Genomic DNA, 13,408 nt, shown 5'->3' on the forward strand with positions numbered 1-13,408 from the left:
AGGTGTCAGAGGCAATTCAGGTCTCGAAGTGGCAATCCTGGTTAGAGGACTTGGAATGTTGTCATCTTGACCCTGTCACAGCACAAAGGCACCCTGTCCAAGACAGGCCAGGACCCAGACTGAAATGTACCCATTAGAATGGACAAGTATACATTCAGCCACTGAGAGGTGGCCTAGTTCTGCAGTCAGGTCATAAAGGCCAAATAACACGACAACAGGAGTTCATGTCCTGAGCATCTAAATTCTGAGACAAGTCCCTAGTGTATTACGTGGGGAGAAGTATAGCTATGGGGGTTTCAGCAAGCAGTTCACCAACAGACAGCCCAGCCCCTTGGGTGAGATTCAGGGGCTGGTCATTGAGGGAACAACTAGGAAGAAAACAGCACTCACTGAGATACTAAGAAGACCCCAAAGACTGGGATCCAGGCACAAGTAATGAGAACCAGCCTGGGGGCTAGGCTGAGACTGAAGCTGGGTAGAGATGGAAGTGGGGTGGGGGGTTAGCCAGTATAGGAGAGAGGGTTGCAGGGACAATCTGGAAGGACAAAACAGGCTGTTTGGGTGGGAAGTGCATCTGGGAAGTACTACTCTTTGTTGGCAAGGGGCAGGGGGCAGACTTGCATTCACCTACCAGAGAAACGCGCTAAGGAGCTGCCTAAGATCCTCTCTCTACAAGCTTCTGACAACACAGAAACCTTATGGGGCATCTCCCCAAGTAAAGAGATCTACTTGGGGCTATTGTAGAAATGCCTTTTTAGGTAGTTTAACAATTGGACAAGGGACTTTCACATATCTAGGACCAGCCATATAAAAAATTCCTCCAGGACTCCTACTGGAGTCACCAAAAGCCACACACCCCCTTGGCTTAAAAGGCAACAAACTATCCTATCTGGCTTGATGTGCAGGCCTCCCCACGCTGGGCTCTCCCACTAAGATTGCTCAGCAGTCAGTGAGCCACACTCCTAGTTGTCCTCCTGTCCAACCCCCAAGGTCATTACTGCTTCCTGACTTTTGCCCATTCCTCACCTCTTTAACAATCCAAATGTTCAACTTTATTCAACATAGAAAATAAGTATGATTTTTTTCCAGTGCCCCCCCTAATGTTGAGTACATAACGCTCTCAATTCCCATAACACAACCATGCACTTGGTGATATAGTTGTCTAATTTTCGTTCCCAAGTAGTTTCAGTATGTACAATGTTCCTGCAACTAGATCAAAGTGTCTTTGAACATAGGGGATGAATCTTCCTCTTGTTATGTTTGCTCCATAGCACACAGCAAAGATCTGGGGGCATAATAGATATTTGTTAGCTTGAGCTCTGTCCTCTCTATGAAAGGGGGACAAAAACACTTCTGGTGTCAGAGACTGCTTAGAACATGAGAAAAAGGCCCTAATTACTTTGGAAGCAGCTGGCTGCCTATACTTTTTTATTTTTAAACTTTGGGAAATAAGGAGAGAGAAGCCTCCTCTAGGGAACCTAGGAAATACTTGTGAGTAAACATCTTCCAAGTCATATATATCCTGCTGCCTGTACTGGCACTCAAGAAACCATATCTGGGCTGTATACCAGGCCCTCTGGGTGTTTCTGTCCACTGATGACACTGAGTGAGATAATGAATTAGTTCTGAAGAAGTGAGTCAGACGATGAGATCTTCAAGTGGCATAGAAGGCTGATAGGGAGTATGCCTTGGCACAGGCATACTATTCCAGTGGGGCAAGCTGCCTCTTCTACTCATCACAATCAGAAATGTCTTCTCAGAGGAAAACAAGACATGAAGGCATGTGATAATCTATACAAATTTTATTTTAATATCAATTTGTATGGAAACAAGCAGGTGTCAGCGTTATGCAGACACGGAAAAAAAGGGAAAGAAAAAACTCTAGTGATGACTGATCTTGTATTTACATCATTTGGTTTCAACAGGGACAGGAAGTTTTGCTGTTAGCCTCCTGTGGGAACTCCAGTTTCTGCACCTTCCCCTGCTGCCTCTCAGCATCACGATAGAGCAGGGATTTCTGTGCCTTCAATCGGCAAGCCAGGCACATGAAAATTGACTCCACGTTCTGGCTCTCTTTGGGGTCCTTGGCCGATGTCTCAAACAAGAGCATGTTGTGGGCATCGGCAAATTTCAGGGCTAAGTTGGAGGGCACCTGGATCTGTTCCCTCAAGTCACACTTGTTGCCCACAAGCACTTTCGGTACTAGCGGGGGCACAGCATGCCCATTGCATTCTTGGATCCACATTTTGAGGTTGGTGAAGGATGTCATCTTGGTGACGTCATAGACAAAGACCACTGCATGCACATTGCGGTAGTAATGCTCGACCATGCTTTTGCGGAAGCGTTCCTGACCTGCTGTGTCCCATACTTGAACCTGAAAGATACAAAAACCCATGTTTGGAGTCAGGAAAGGAAACATGAATAGACAGGAGAAAACATGGTTCTGTGACATTATAAAGCTGAGGTGACAAGCCCTGACACAGGAAGTAGTTCTTTGACAGATTGGTAGAATGGATTTATAAAAGTACTAGAGGCCCAGTGCATGAAATTCATGCATGGGTAGGGTCCCTAGGCCTGGCCTGCAATCAGGGCCAATCAGGTTCCCCTCCTCCCCACCTCCCCGCCTCCCTGCCTCCTCCTTCCCTCGCTCCCTCAGTGACCCGCCATGTTCTGTGCCACCCCCTGGTAGTCAGTGCACATCATAACAAGCAATTGAACTCCCAGTCTCCCGGTCGAACTCCCTTTGCATATTAGCCTTTTATATGTATACTAGAGGCCCGGTGCACAAAATTTGTGCACTGCGGGGGGGGGGGTTCCCTCAGCCCGGCCTGTGCCCATTTGCAGTCCAGGACCCCTTGGGGGATGTCCACCTGTCGACTTAGGCCCACTCCCCCGGGGATCAGGCCTAAGCTTGCAGTCAGACATCCTTCTGGCAGCCAGGGAGCCCTCGGGGGATGTCCGACTAAAGGCTTAGGCCCCCAAGGGAGCTGTGATGAGGAAGCTGGGGTGACAGAGGAGCCATGCTGTCCCGCCCCACCGCCCCGGGTCGAGTTGCACAGGGACGCCTGGGTGGGCCAGCCGATCGCTGCTGCCCCGCCCGGCCGCCCCGGGTCGGGTCGCACACGGGATGCCCGCCGCCCCGGGTGGCAAATAGCAGGCCCGGATGGTGGCAGGGCAGGCGGGATGGCGCTGACCCGCCCTGCCTGCATTATGCAAATTAGCTGTCATCTTTGTTGGCGGTTAATTTGCATATCACGCTGATTAGCCAATGGGAGGCGTAGCGAAGGTACAGTCAATTACCATGTTTGTCTATTATTAGATAGGATAAAAGTATAGAGAGAAGTTTCTTTCAGGATTTATAAAGTTTTTCTTAAGATTTTTAGTTGAAAATCTTGAGTTGAAAAACCTTATGGTTTTTAGTTCAAAAACTGGGATGTACATGAATCAACTTTTCTGAGGGCAATTTGGCAATGTTATCAAGAACCTTAAAAATGTTAAAAACTCTTTGAGCCTATAATCTCACTTCCAATCATCTACCAGATATACCAAAAAAAAATAGCAGATGTGTGGTCAAAATTTTGTACGAAAGTCTTAATCACCATGTTATTTATACTTTTTAAAAAACAGGAAACAGCCCTGGCTGGTGCTCAGTGGTTAGAGCATCAGACCAAAGGGTTACGAGTTCAATCCTGGGTCCTGGCCAGGGCGTGTGCAGGAGGCAACCAATCGATGTGTCTCTCTCACCCCCTCCTCCCTTCCTTCCACTCTGTCTAAAAATCAATGGAAAAAATATCCTCGGGTAAGGATTAAAAAAATAATAATAATAATAAATAAATAACAGGCCCAGATGGCATGGCTCACTGGTTGAGTGTTGATCTATGAACCAAGAGGTCACAGTTCGATTCTTGGTCAGGGCACATGCCCAGGTTGCGGGCTCAGTTCCCAGTGCTGGGTGTGCAGGAGGCAGCTGATCAATGATTCTCTCTCATCATTGATGTTTTTATCTCTCTCTCTCTCAGAAATCAATAAAGATATTTAAAAAACAAACAAACAGGAAACATCCTAAATGCTCAGTAGGAGAGGAATAGCTAAAGTTTATATAGCTATACAGTGGGTTATTATGCAGCCATTAAAATGTTTTCACCTCAAAAAAAATGTTTTCAAAGAATAAATGGTGGAGGAAGTATGCACAAAATATAAGTGAAAGCAGGATATGAAAGTTTTCATATGCTATGGTCCTAATTTAAAAAAAAATTAAGCATAGTCATATGCATAGGAAAGACTGGAAGTGTATACAACAGAACATTAATGATTGTTTAAGGGCAATGGGACTATAGGTAATATTTATTTAGTTCTTTTTTGTTGTTGTATTTTTCCAAATTTTTTACTATAAATATTCATCACTTTGTTTTGGGTTTTGTTGGGTTTTTTTTTATGACTTTTTAAAGAAAACAAAGTTAGTGTTTAAATTTCAGCTTTTAGCTCAATTTATTTTGTTCACTTCTTTGTTATGTAAATGATAATTTAGCTCACTGGATTTTTCTTCTGTATCTCACCTTTTGGGATAGAGGCCAAATTATGAAGGAAAAATGCTGATATAAGTAACATATACCAGGACACAACTTCCAAGGGACACTCTGGAGTCAACACACATTCTGCCCAATCTATTTCTCTTTATACATCCAAAATCTTGGACAAGAGAAATTCATATGCAGAAAGATGGTCCCTAAGCCTTATGCAATTCTCAGTTATCAAAGAAAATGTGATTATGGTCACTAATTGACTACTGTGGTTCTTAAAACGAAGTATAGCCTTTATTTGGAGTTATTGGTCAGTCAATGTAATCTAGTAAATATAATTGAATCTCCTTGCTCAGTGAAGATCTTAACAGGGCCCCAGAGTCATCATTCTGAACATCAATTTTCATTGTCTAGGCTCCCCTTCATTCCCTCTGTGGACATGGCCACCATATGCCTTTGGCATGACCTTCAGATTCACCCATTCTTTTTTGGTGTTGTTAATCCTCACCTGAGGGTATTTTCCCTATTGCTTTGCACAGAGTGGAAGGGAGGGAGGGAGGAGAGAGAGAGAGAGAGAGAGAGAGAGAGAGAGAGAGAGAGAGAGAAACATCAATGTGAGAGAGACACATCAATCGGTTGCCTCCCACACGTGCCCCAACAGGGGACGAGGAGTGAACATGCAACCCAGGTACGTGCCCTTGACCTGGAATCCAACCCTTGACTCTGTGTTATGCCAGCTGACACTCTAACCACTGAGCAACACCGACCAGGGCAGATTCACTCGCTCTTGTATTTTGATTTTCATTTCCCTAGGACAGACCCTCTTCTCCTCACTTCTGGACTACAGTAAAGTCTTTTGGATTCTAGATGTCTCTACTCCAGTGCTTCCTCATACTGCTTTCAAACTAGCCTTCCTAAATCCCTGCTTTTTCAGCATGTCATCCATCTCATTAAGAAATTATGTTAGCCTTCTTCTGCATGTGGCATCAAATGGAAAGTTTTGTCTGCCGTAATTTTACTTCACCCAACCTCGTTTCAAACTACTCAGCTACACCTGGTTCATTTCCTCTGTACCTTTGGTCCTGCTAGTTCACCCTTTCCTACATAATCGGTTGCCCCCTCATTATCCTACCTAGATCTTGCTCATTCTTCTAGGCTTGGTTCATGCCCCCACCTTCTTCCTAAAACCTTCTCCACCTTCTCTTCAATTCTCTTTTCCTAGGCATTTCTAGCGCCCTTTGAGTCCATACCACACCATTCAGAATATATTTATTTGTTCTATAGATGTTTCATCATTGCTCTTGGCATCTCTCCAGCTAAACTGTAAGCTGTCTTTTTCTGCATCCAATCACTTATCAATATGGTTGTCGTCGAAACTGTCATCATTATCAACAAGCAGTTTTGGCCTGAGCTACCAAAACTACCAGCAGTCTGGCATCCTAGGTATCTGCCAAGGCGATTTCAGAGACAATATTCAACTTTGGTTATGCGAAAAACATAAGTCCTTGAAGACTGATTTGCTTTGGCATGCAGAGCCAGAAAAGATTTTCATTTCTTCCACTGCTCTGGTCCTCTGAGCAGGAAGAGAGAGAAGGCCAGGAGAGGAATGGAGGTCAGTGGGAAAAGAGCAGGTATAGCACAAGAATATCCTGATCTCTAACTCTTGCCTCTGAATAAGGCTGAATCCCTAGCAGCCCTCAGGCATGTGGCAGATGCTTTACCACCATGAGCTCAGGACTCTAAAAATACCTGCCACTAGCAAGAACAGGGGTGGGAGTGTGTGAGGTGTTTGGGACTGAGTAGGTTGGTTGTTTGGCTTTTCTTTGGCTTCAAAATTGTGTACACCACCCGAGCTGCCGGAACTACAGGGAGGGCCCTCTCTGCTGGAGACCAACTCTGCCTTTCCAATGTTACGGGGAGCCTTGAAGCTTTTATTTGGAGGCTCAGAATTTAAACTGGAGGCACTGCTCTCATTCTAGCTCTTTATAAATCCCACTTCAAACTCTTTGAGCCCCTGTTTGTGGTGAGAAGTGAGCCAGGAAGCAGGCTGCTCACCGCAGAAAATCAGAAAAGCCATCACAAAGGAAGAGCACAGCAGTCAGGCTCACTGGACACACACATGACCTCATTTTTGTTTGGAAGTTTGATGTTCCTATTCTTCTCAACATCCGTATAGGCCCCTGTCACCTTCTTCCTCTTTTGCAGCTGGCACTCCTCTCATCCATCATTCATTTCCTGTGGGCACTGTATCCACATGTTGACCCTGGGGGGACAACTGCCACTTAACCACATACATGCTCCTCCAGTCCTCTTTTCTCTCCAAGGGTCAGTGGGAAGTAATGGAGTTAAACCAACTTGGATGCAAATCTCAGCCCAATTACATACTACTAGTTAGGTGTCCTTAGGCAAGTAACTTAGTCTATCTTCAGTGTCCTCCCCTAGAAACTGAGGATAACCATAGGAATCTTGTAGTGATGCTGTGAGGATTAGCATTACTTGTAAGTACATGGCACAGCGCCTAATACACACTCTCCCTTCCTCCCTGGCCCCAAACCTCCACCATCAAGTCTGGCCCAACAAGTAATTGACCGGGCACTGTTGAAATGCAGCAGTAGTTTTGGAATTGGGAGACCTGGCTCCTAGCTCCTTCACTTACCAGCTGAATAAATGACTAGGCAAATGAAATAACACAAGAAAAAAGAGCTTTTGCAAAATATAAAGTGCTCTGCACATGTTAGTTGTTGCTATTGACTCAGAAGGCCCATCAGCCCTGCCCTAGTAGCTGCTCCTTGGACCCATTGGTTCTCATCCTGGAAAGCGCAGAAAGCTTGGCTTCTTGTCGATGAGATAGAGCCAAGGCACAGGCAGTCAGTGGGGAGGGGAGGAGAGAGGAATGCCAGCAACCTGCCATGGTGGCTGGGGGTAGGTCCAATCAATATAACAGGGATGTTGGAGGAGAGTCGAGGGGCACATCCTGGGGAGTTACCAAAGATAAATCTAGCCTTTTTCATCGTTTTCCTGGGGCCACCACTGCCTAAGCAAGCTTCAGCAAGTCCCCCACTCCCTGCACATGCTCATAGCTGACACGGATATTTCTTTTCCCTAGGGAACATATCTGGCATCTTTCTATAGATGATGCATGAATGTCCTTTTGTTGGAGGCCAGCGGGGGAGAGTAGATGTAGAAAAGTGGAAAAAATGCATCTGTAACCTCCTGAGGGTGCCTGAGTGGATGATGGGAATAGTTTAAAACAAATATTTTTTTAACTAGCTGGACTGTCCCATCTGCATCTAAGATACACACACAAGGCTGCCCCAGCGACTGGCAACGAAGGACAGAAACAAAGAGGAACTAATGCACAGAAAGCGAGGAAACAAGGCAGAGAAACACACACTGATGGGTAATTAAACATTAAGCTAACTGGCAGAAGATGGAAGCTCAGAAGCCCTAAGGAAGACATGATGTCATTCTGACTGCAGGCAGCTTCTGAGGGAACACTTAGCTCAGCCTTCGTCCACTCGGTAATGTAACACAGGAAGGTGATTTTCCAAATGATCAGCAGAGAAAGAGATACCCACAGTCCTGGTTGGCGCCTGCCCACAGCCACGGCTAACCTGCAGTTTGCCTGGTCCGCAGCGTTAGGGCTGAGGGGGTGCTAGGTGTAAGGAACCAAACTGGGGAGGAGGAGGTGCTCCCATGAGAATTTACAAAGAATGGCTCCAAAATTAGTTCTGAGTCTCCCCTCTAATACCTCCTTCATCCCACCCCTCACACACCCCCATTTGGCATTTTCCAGTGCTTCTAGTCCGAGACAGGCTCAATATGACTTAGCTAAAGCTAAAGGAGACAGTTCCATAATGATCATTATGGGAAACTCCACTCTTTCTTTGGAGGTTGGGGCATGCCTCCACCAAGGTTGATGTCAGGAACGACTGTCAGCTTTCCCATACGATGTGTCTCTGTGTCCCTGTCACAAGTGACTGCATAGGCTGCATGGACAGCAGGACAAGCCCAGAGCAGGCATTTATATTGAAAAATCACCAGAAGGGAAATAGGAGACCTGAGTTGTAGGCCTGGCCCTGTGTGATCTTAGGCATGTCACTTTCCCTCTCTGAGCCTCAGTTTCCTATCTGTAAAATGTGGATGTTGGGTTAAAGGTTCTCTAAGGTCTCTGCCATCTCTGAACATTCTCTGATTCTCACGGCTAAAGTGAGACAGTCAAGGTACAAAAAGTAAAACCTAGGTACTCAGCTCAGTGTCTGGGGTGCAGTTAAAGGAGACACCTTGAAGGATCCTGGGTCCTGGGACTATAACCCTGGACCCCTGGTCTAGAAGAAACTATCAGGTTGCTGTGCGGGATGCCACTTGCCCCTGTGCACACTCCCCCAGGCCAGATATTGCCCCTGAGGGTAGAGTGAGGATGTAGAGAGCATGGGCTCTGAATCTACGTCGCAATACTGGTCCTGTCACGGGGAAGGCAGGATAATGAGATGGTGAAGTGCTTGGTTAGGTTCAAAGATCAAAGACTAAAGCTCAGATCCATATGCCTTTGAGCAAGTTATTTAATCTCTCTAACTTTGATCTCCTTATCTATAAACAGGAATGATAATAACAGTCCTAATTTCATAGGTCTGCTGTGAAGATCAAATATGGTAGTGCATGTAGAGCAGGGGTCCTCAAACTACGGCCTGCGGGCTACATGCAAATACAAATATTGTATTTGTTCCCGTTTTGTTTTTTTACTTCAAAATAAGATATGTGCAGTGTGCATAGGAATTTGTTCATCGTTTTTTTTTTAAACTATAGTCCGGCCCTCCAACAGTCTGAGGGACAGTGAACTGGCCCCCTGTTTAAAAAGTTTGAGGACCCCTGATATAGAGTATCCAGTCTGGACTCTTTGTTTATTCACAAAGCAGGAGTTTATTATTATTAGTATTATTATTATTTACTCATTGGAAGCTTTTCTTGATGCTCATGTTAACTAGGAAACACTGGATTATAAATGTTGTGATGGGGAGGGTGTGAAGACACATTGACTGGAGACACCAAATTGGGTTTCAAAGCCTCAGGGATGACCCTGGTAATTAAGAGAGTTATCCCAAATGTGCTGAATCAGTCATCCCCCTACAGGGATTGACGGTATATGCTACCCTGGGACACAGGGAAGCAGCCCAGTAGAGGCCACACCCTACTCTTGGACTGAGAAGAGCTCACTGAACCCTCTTTCCCAGTCTCCTTTGAGAGCTGGCATTTTATAGTCTGACAGCCTTCTATTGCTGGCTGTGGTCTAGGGCCACTTCAGCCTGGCACACAGGACTTTTCTCTCTCCCCCAAAGGGAGAAGCCTTTGGCAGCCACCTCCTAGTGTGGTTTTGTTACTTGTTCCTTGAGAAACTCCAGGCCAGCCGGAGTGTGGGGCCAAATCTCCTTCGAGATCATGTGCTCGCTGCCACGCTCTGCCATCTTCCCACGGACAAGCTGGTCTTCGCCTGCTGGCTTTGGCCCTGAGGTTGCAGCAGCTTTAGATGAGGCAGGGTCAGCATCTCCCCACTCCCATAGCCCACCCTGAGATCCTTCAGAATCTGCCCTCACAGAGCTCCTTCAGAAGTGTCACAAGGTTTCGCCCTCTTGAAATATCATCTTCCCCTAAAAAGCCTGTATTGAGCACTTCTCTGCACGTGGTGTCCTGCTCAGCTCTGTTTCTAGTGACTCACACTGTCACAGGCTCTGCCCCTTGGGAAAAGTCCAGAATCTTTGGCAGAGACTGTAAAATCCAGTTTGGCTAAGTATTGGGCTGTTGTAAGGGAAGGAAACTTTTAAAAATTTCCCCAAGGGCATTGGGTGGTGACCCTCTTCCACTCATTTTCACCTCCCATTTTACACTTTCTAGTTTCCTTCTCTCTTCTCCCCCAGACTCCCAAACACTTCCTTTTTCCTCCATGTAAATTTCAGGTGGACTTCTTTCCCCTCTCTTAAACCCAGAGAGCTGTTTGGCTCAATGTGACACTTGATTTTAAACAGGCAGTAGCATTACATTTTAAGGGTCTTAAGGGTCTAAGAGCACATCCATAAGTATATTTCTACTTTGGATTGTTAAGGCATGCTTTAGAAATTCCAGAATCTTACAACTTTACATTAAAGAAGCTAGACACCCCAGAGAAAGTCCTAAACAAGCAACTGTCAACATAAAGCCCTGGGAAAGGAGAAAGACAGATACCTACTTCGACTTTAAAAAAGAAATGTAGCAATTCCTCCAAAAATGCAAGGGCTGAAAATGATCACTATTACAAAACAGTGCCCTATATTCCTGACCCTGGGACTCAGTTGTTCTCGAGAGCTCTCCCTTATCAATACCGAGCTGTCCATCTTCCTGACACATCTAGCATCTTGGCCCAGTCTCTGAAGCCATTTTAAAACACGTTCATTGTAGCCCTAACCGGGTTGGCTCAGTGAATAGAGCGTCGGCCTGCGGACTCAAGGGTCCCAGGTTTGATTCCGGTCAAGGGCATATACCTTGGTTGCGGGCACATCCCCAGTAGGGGGTGTGCAGGAGGCAGCTGATTGATGTTTCTCTCTCATCAATGTTTCGAACTCTCTATCCCTCTCCATTCCTCTCTGTAAAAAATCAATAAAATATATTTTTAAAAACCCACATAAAACCAATAAAAACATTTAAAAAAATAAAACACATTCATTGTAAAAACCAAGAAGTCAAGAGTCTTGCAGAGTTTACAATGTTTTTCATCATTTTCCCCAGTTGCTAAGCCCTTCTCTCCATATCACTCTGAAGATGGGCCTTGTGGTCATTTGGGCTCTTTGACCAGCAGGAGGGAGCTTTTTACCTTTACCTGACGGGGTCTGACCATAAGCTCAAGAAAAGGTCAGCTATGGGTCTAGTGGAGTTGGTCTTTAGTGCACAGTGTCTTTTGAGGTGACTTTCCTACCCATAGACCTGCTCCCTTCCTACTCCCCTGACACATGAAGCTGCCCTTGTCATGTCCTCCCTCCCACTAGCCTCTGCGCATTGAACTATTCCTGTCCTATTGAGTTTCCACCTTTTCTGAACCAAAAGTGAGTACAAATGGTCAGACAAGAATATCTGTACTTAGCCTACTTCATTAACTACTGAGATGGGAGGACCAAGACACTTCCGTTGACCCTCAGATAAGTTGCCCTGCATTTTTACAAAGGCCTGCTGAAGACAATACCGACACAATGAGTAATGGCGAATAGCGACAAATACAGAAGATAGCTATTGAGAAGGACTGTTCCAAAAGAAGTAGTTTTGTCTATTATGAAGGGCTGGTGGGTGACCCTGTCTCAGTTTCTTTAAAAGGGTTCATGACTTTGTGCCAGGACCACCCCACTCCACCCCTATTCCATTTCAGCCCCAACAGTAACCATAAGCTGTAATTTTCTATGGATTTCCATCCTTTCCTCCCCTCTAATGCCTTAACCAAAGTGGGGTTTTGCAGCCTATTGGCACCCAAGAGGTAGGAGAGACCTCAAGATATGTAAAGTGCTTTGGGATCCATCCCACACCAGGACCGACTCCCTCCTGCCTCCCTCTGCCCACAGGTGCCGCTGCTCCTGGCACAGGGTAAGGATGGGATCACACATGCTTTTCCTGGCGGGAGCTGTCAGGTAGAGGCAGAGGGCATGAATGCACCCACTCCGGCCTGCCCCCCAAAACGGGTGAGGTTGGAACCCAGCGGCTGAGAGAGGAAAAGGGGGATGAGGAGGTGCCAAGGGTCTTGGGCTCAGCAAACAGCGACGCAGCCACGCGTCTGAGGCTTCACAACCACTAGATCCAAGCCTCAGGCGAGCCCCCCTCCCAGAGCCCACCCTTCCTGGACCTGACCGGCTGCATCACCTTGATCTTCTCGCCCTCGATTTCCACGGTCTTCTCCCTGAAGTCCACGCCGATGGTGGCTTCAGTCTTGTCCGGGAAGGTCCCGCCGCAGAAGCGGAAGGTCAAGCAGGTCTTGCCCACGTTGGAGTCCCCAATCACGATGATTTTGAAGATGCGAATCTGCACGTACTGGTCCAGCGACGAGTCGAGCTCCAGGGATGCCAGACCAGCGGTGGAGGCAGGTTGCAGGTTCCCATGGCCCAGGATGGGCTGCGCCATCTCCCCAGGACGGGACCAAACTGGGGCCCCAACCCCCCTCGAGGGCTCCACACAAAGAAAACGGCCACGTTAGTGCGCTCGAGGCGAGCGAGCTTTGTGCGTGTGTGTGCGTGTCCGTGAGTGTGTGTCCGCGCGTGTGTGCGTGCGCCGGCACCGTGCGCGCGCGCGTGCAGGGGGTGCCTCTCAACCTAGGTCCCCCTCCTTCTCCTCCAGCTCACCCTCCCCACATTTCCGAAGCACCAACACAAAAGCCAGGCAGGGAAGGGAGGCATGGAAGAGAGACAGCAAGCCTCGAGCCTTCTCCTTCTGCCTGTGCCTCAGACCAGACTCGGGCTTGAGACCCTCAGCGCGCCCTTAGCTGCTGCCGCGCCTTAGGCTAGGATCCTCCCTTGCCCGATCCCCAAGGATACACCGCAGGGAGGAAGCCTAGGAGGAAAGGGGGATGGGGAGAGCGGCGCACACCACTACGGGATGGTCTTCCCTTCTCCTCGCCCCCATTTAGCTTATAGATCTCGGGCTTCCCCACCCCCACTCTCTTGAAGCACGCGGGGGTCAGCGGGCCAGGAGCACAGCTGGGGAGGACAAAGCTGCACCCTAAGGCATCTCTGGAGCACTTTGGCCTAGCAGCAACATTACTCTACTGGGCGGGGCGGAGACACCGCTTTCACCTCCGCAGCAGCGGCCAGCTGAGCCGAGCCGTCTTGGCACCCTCCCGAGCCTTGGGATAAAGGGATGCTCTCTTATTGAGGAAGCAGGTG

The 13,408-nt window shown here is 47.3% G+C and overlaps 1 protein-coding gene across 1 annotated transcript; it reads right to left on the bottom strand.

The window, feature by feature from the left end:
- Window positions 1-1,787: 1,787 nt before the first annotated feature.
- Window positions 1,788-13,020, bottom strand: RAB33A (RAB33A, member RAS oncogene family). The gene is made up of 2 exons (XM_006082112.3): window positions 12,393-13,020; window positions 1,788-2,374 (listed from the first exon to the last, which is right to left on the bottom strand). Exons 1-2 carry the CDS (start codon window positions 12,648-12,650, stop codon window positions 1,919-1,921), a joined length of 714 nt encoding a protein of 237 aa, XP_006082174.1. The 5' UTR covers window positions 12,651-13,020; the 3' UTR covers window positions 1,788-1,918.
- Window positions 13,021-13,408: the final 388 nt, after the last annotated feature.

The sequence above is a fragment of the Myotis lucifugus genome, unplaced genomic scaffold (genome assembly GCF_000147115.1).
Source record: "Myotis lucifugus unplaced genomic scaffold, Myoluc2.0 scaffold_2, whole genome shotgun sequence".
NCBI classification, from domain to species: domain Eukaryota; kingdom Metazoa; phylum Chordata; class Mammalia; order Chiroptera; family Vespertilionidae; genus Myotis; species Myotis lucifugus.

Coding starts and splice junctions, on each gene's coding strand:
- RAB33A (XM_006082112.3), bottom strand. CDS start 12,650: ATGGCGCAGCCCATCCTGGGCCATGGGAACCTGCAACCTGCCTCCACC. Junction 2,375..12,392: donor TCGAGGGCGAGAAGATCAAG/GTGATGCAGCCG, acceptor TGTATCTTTCAG/GTTCAAGTATGGGACACAGC.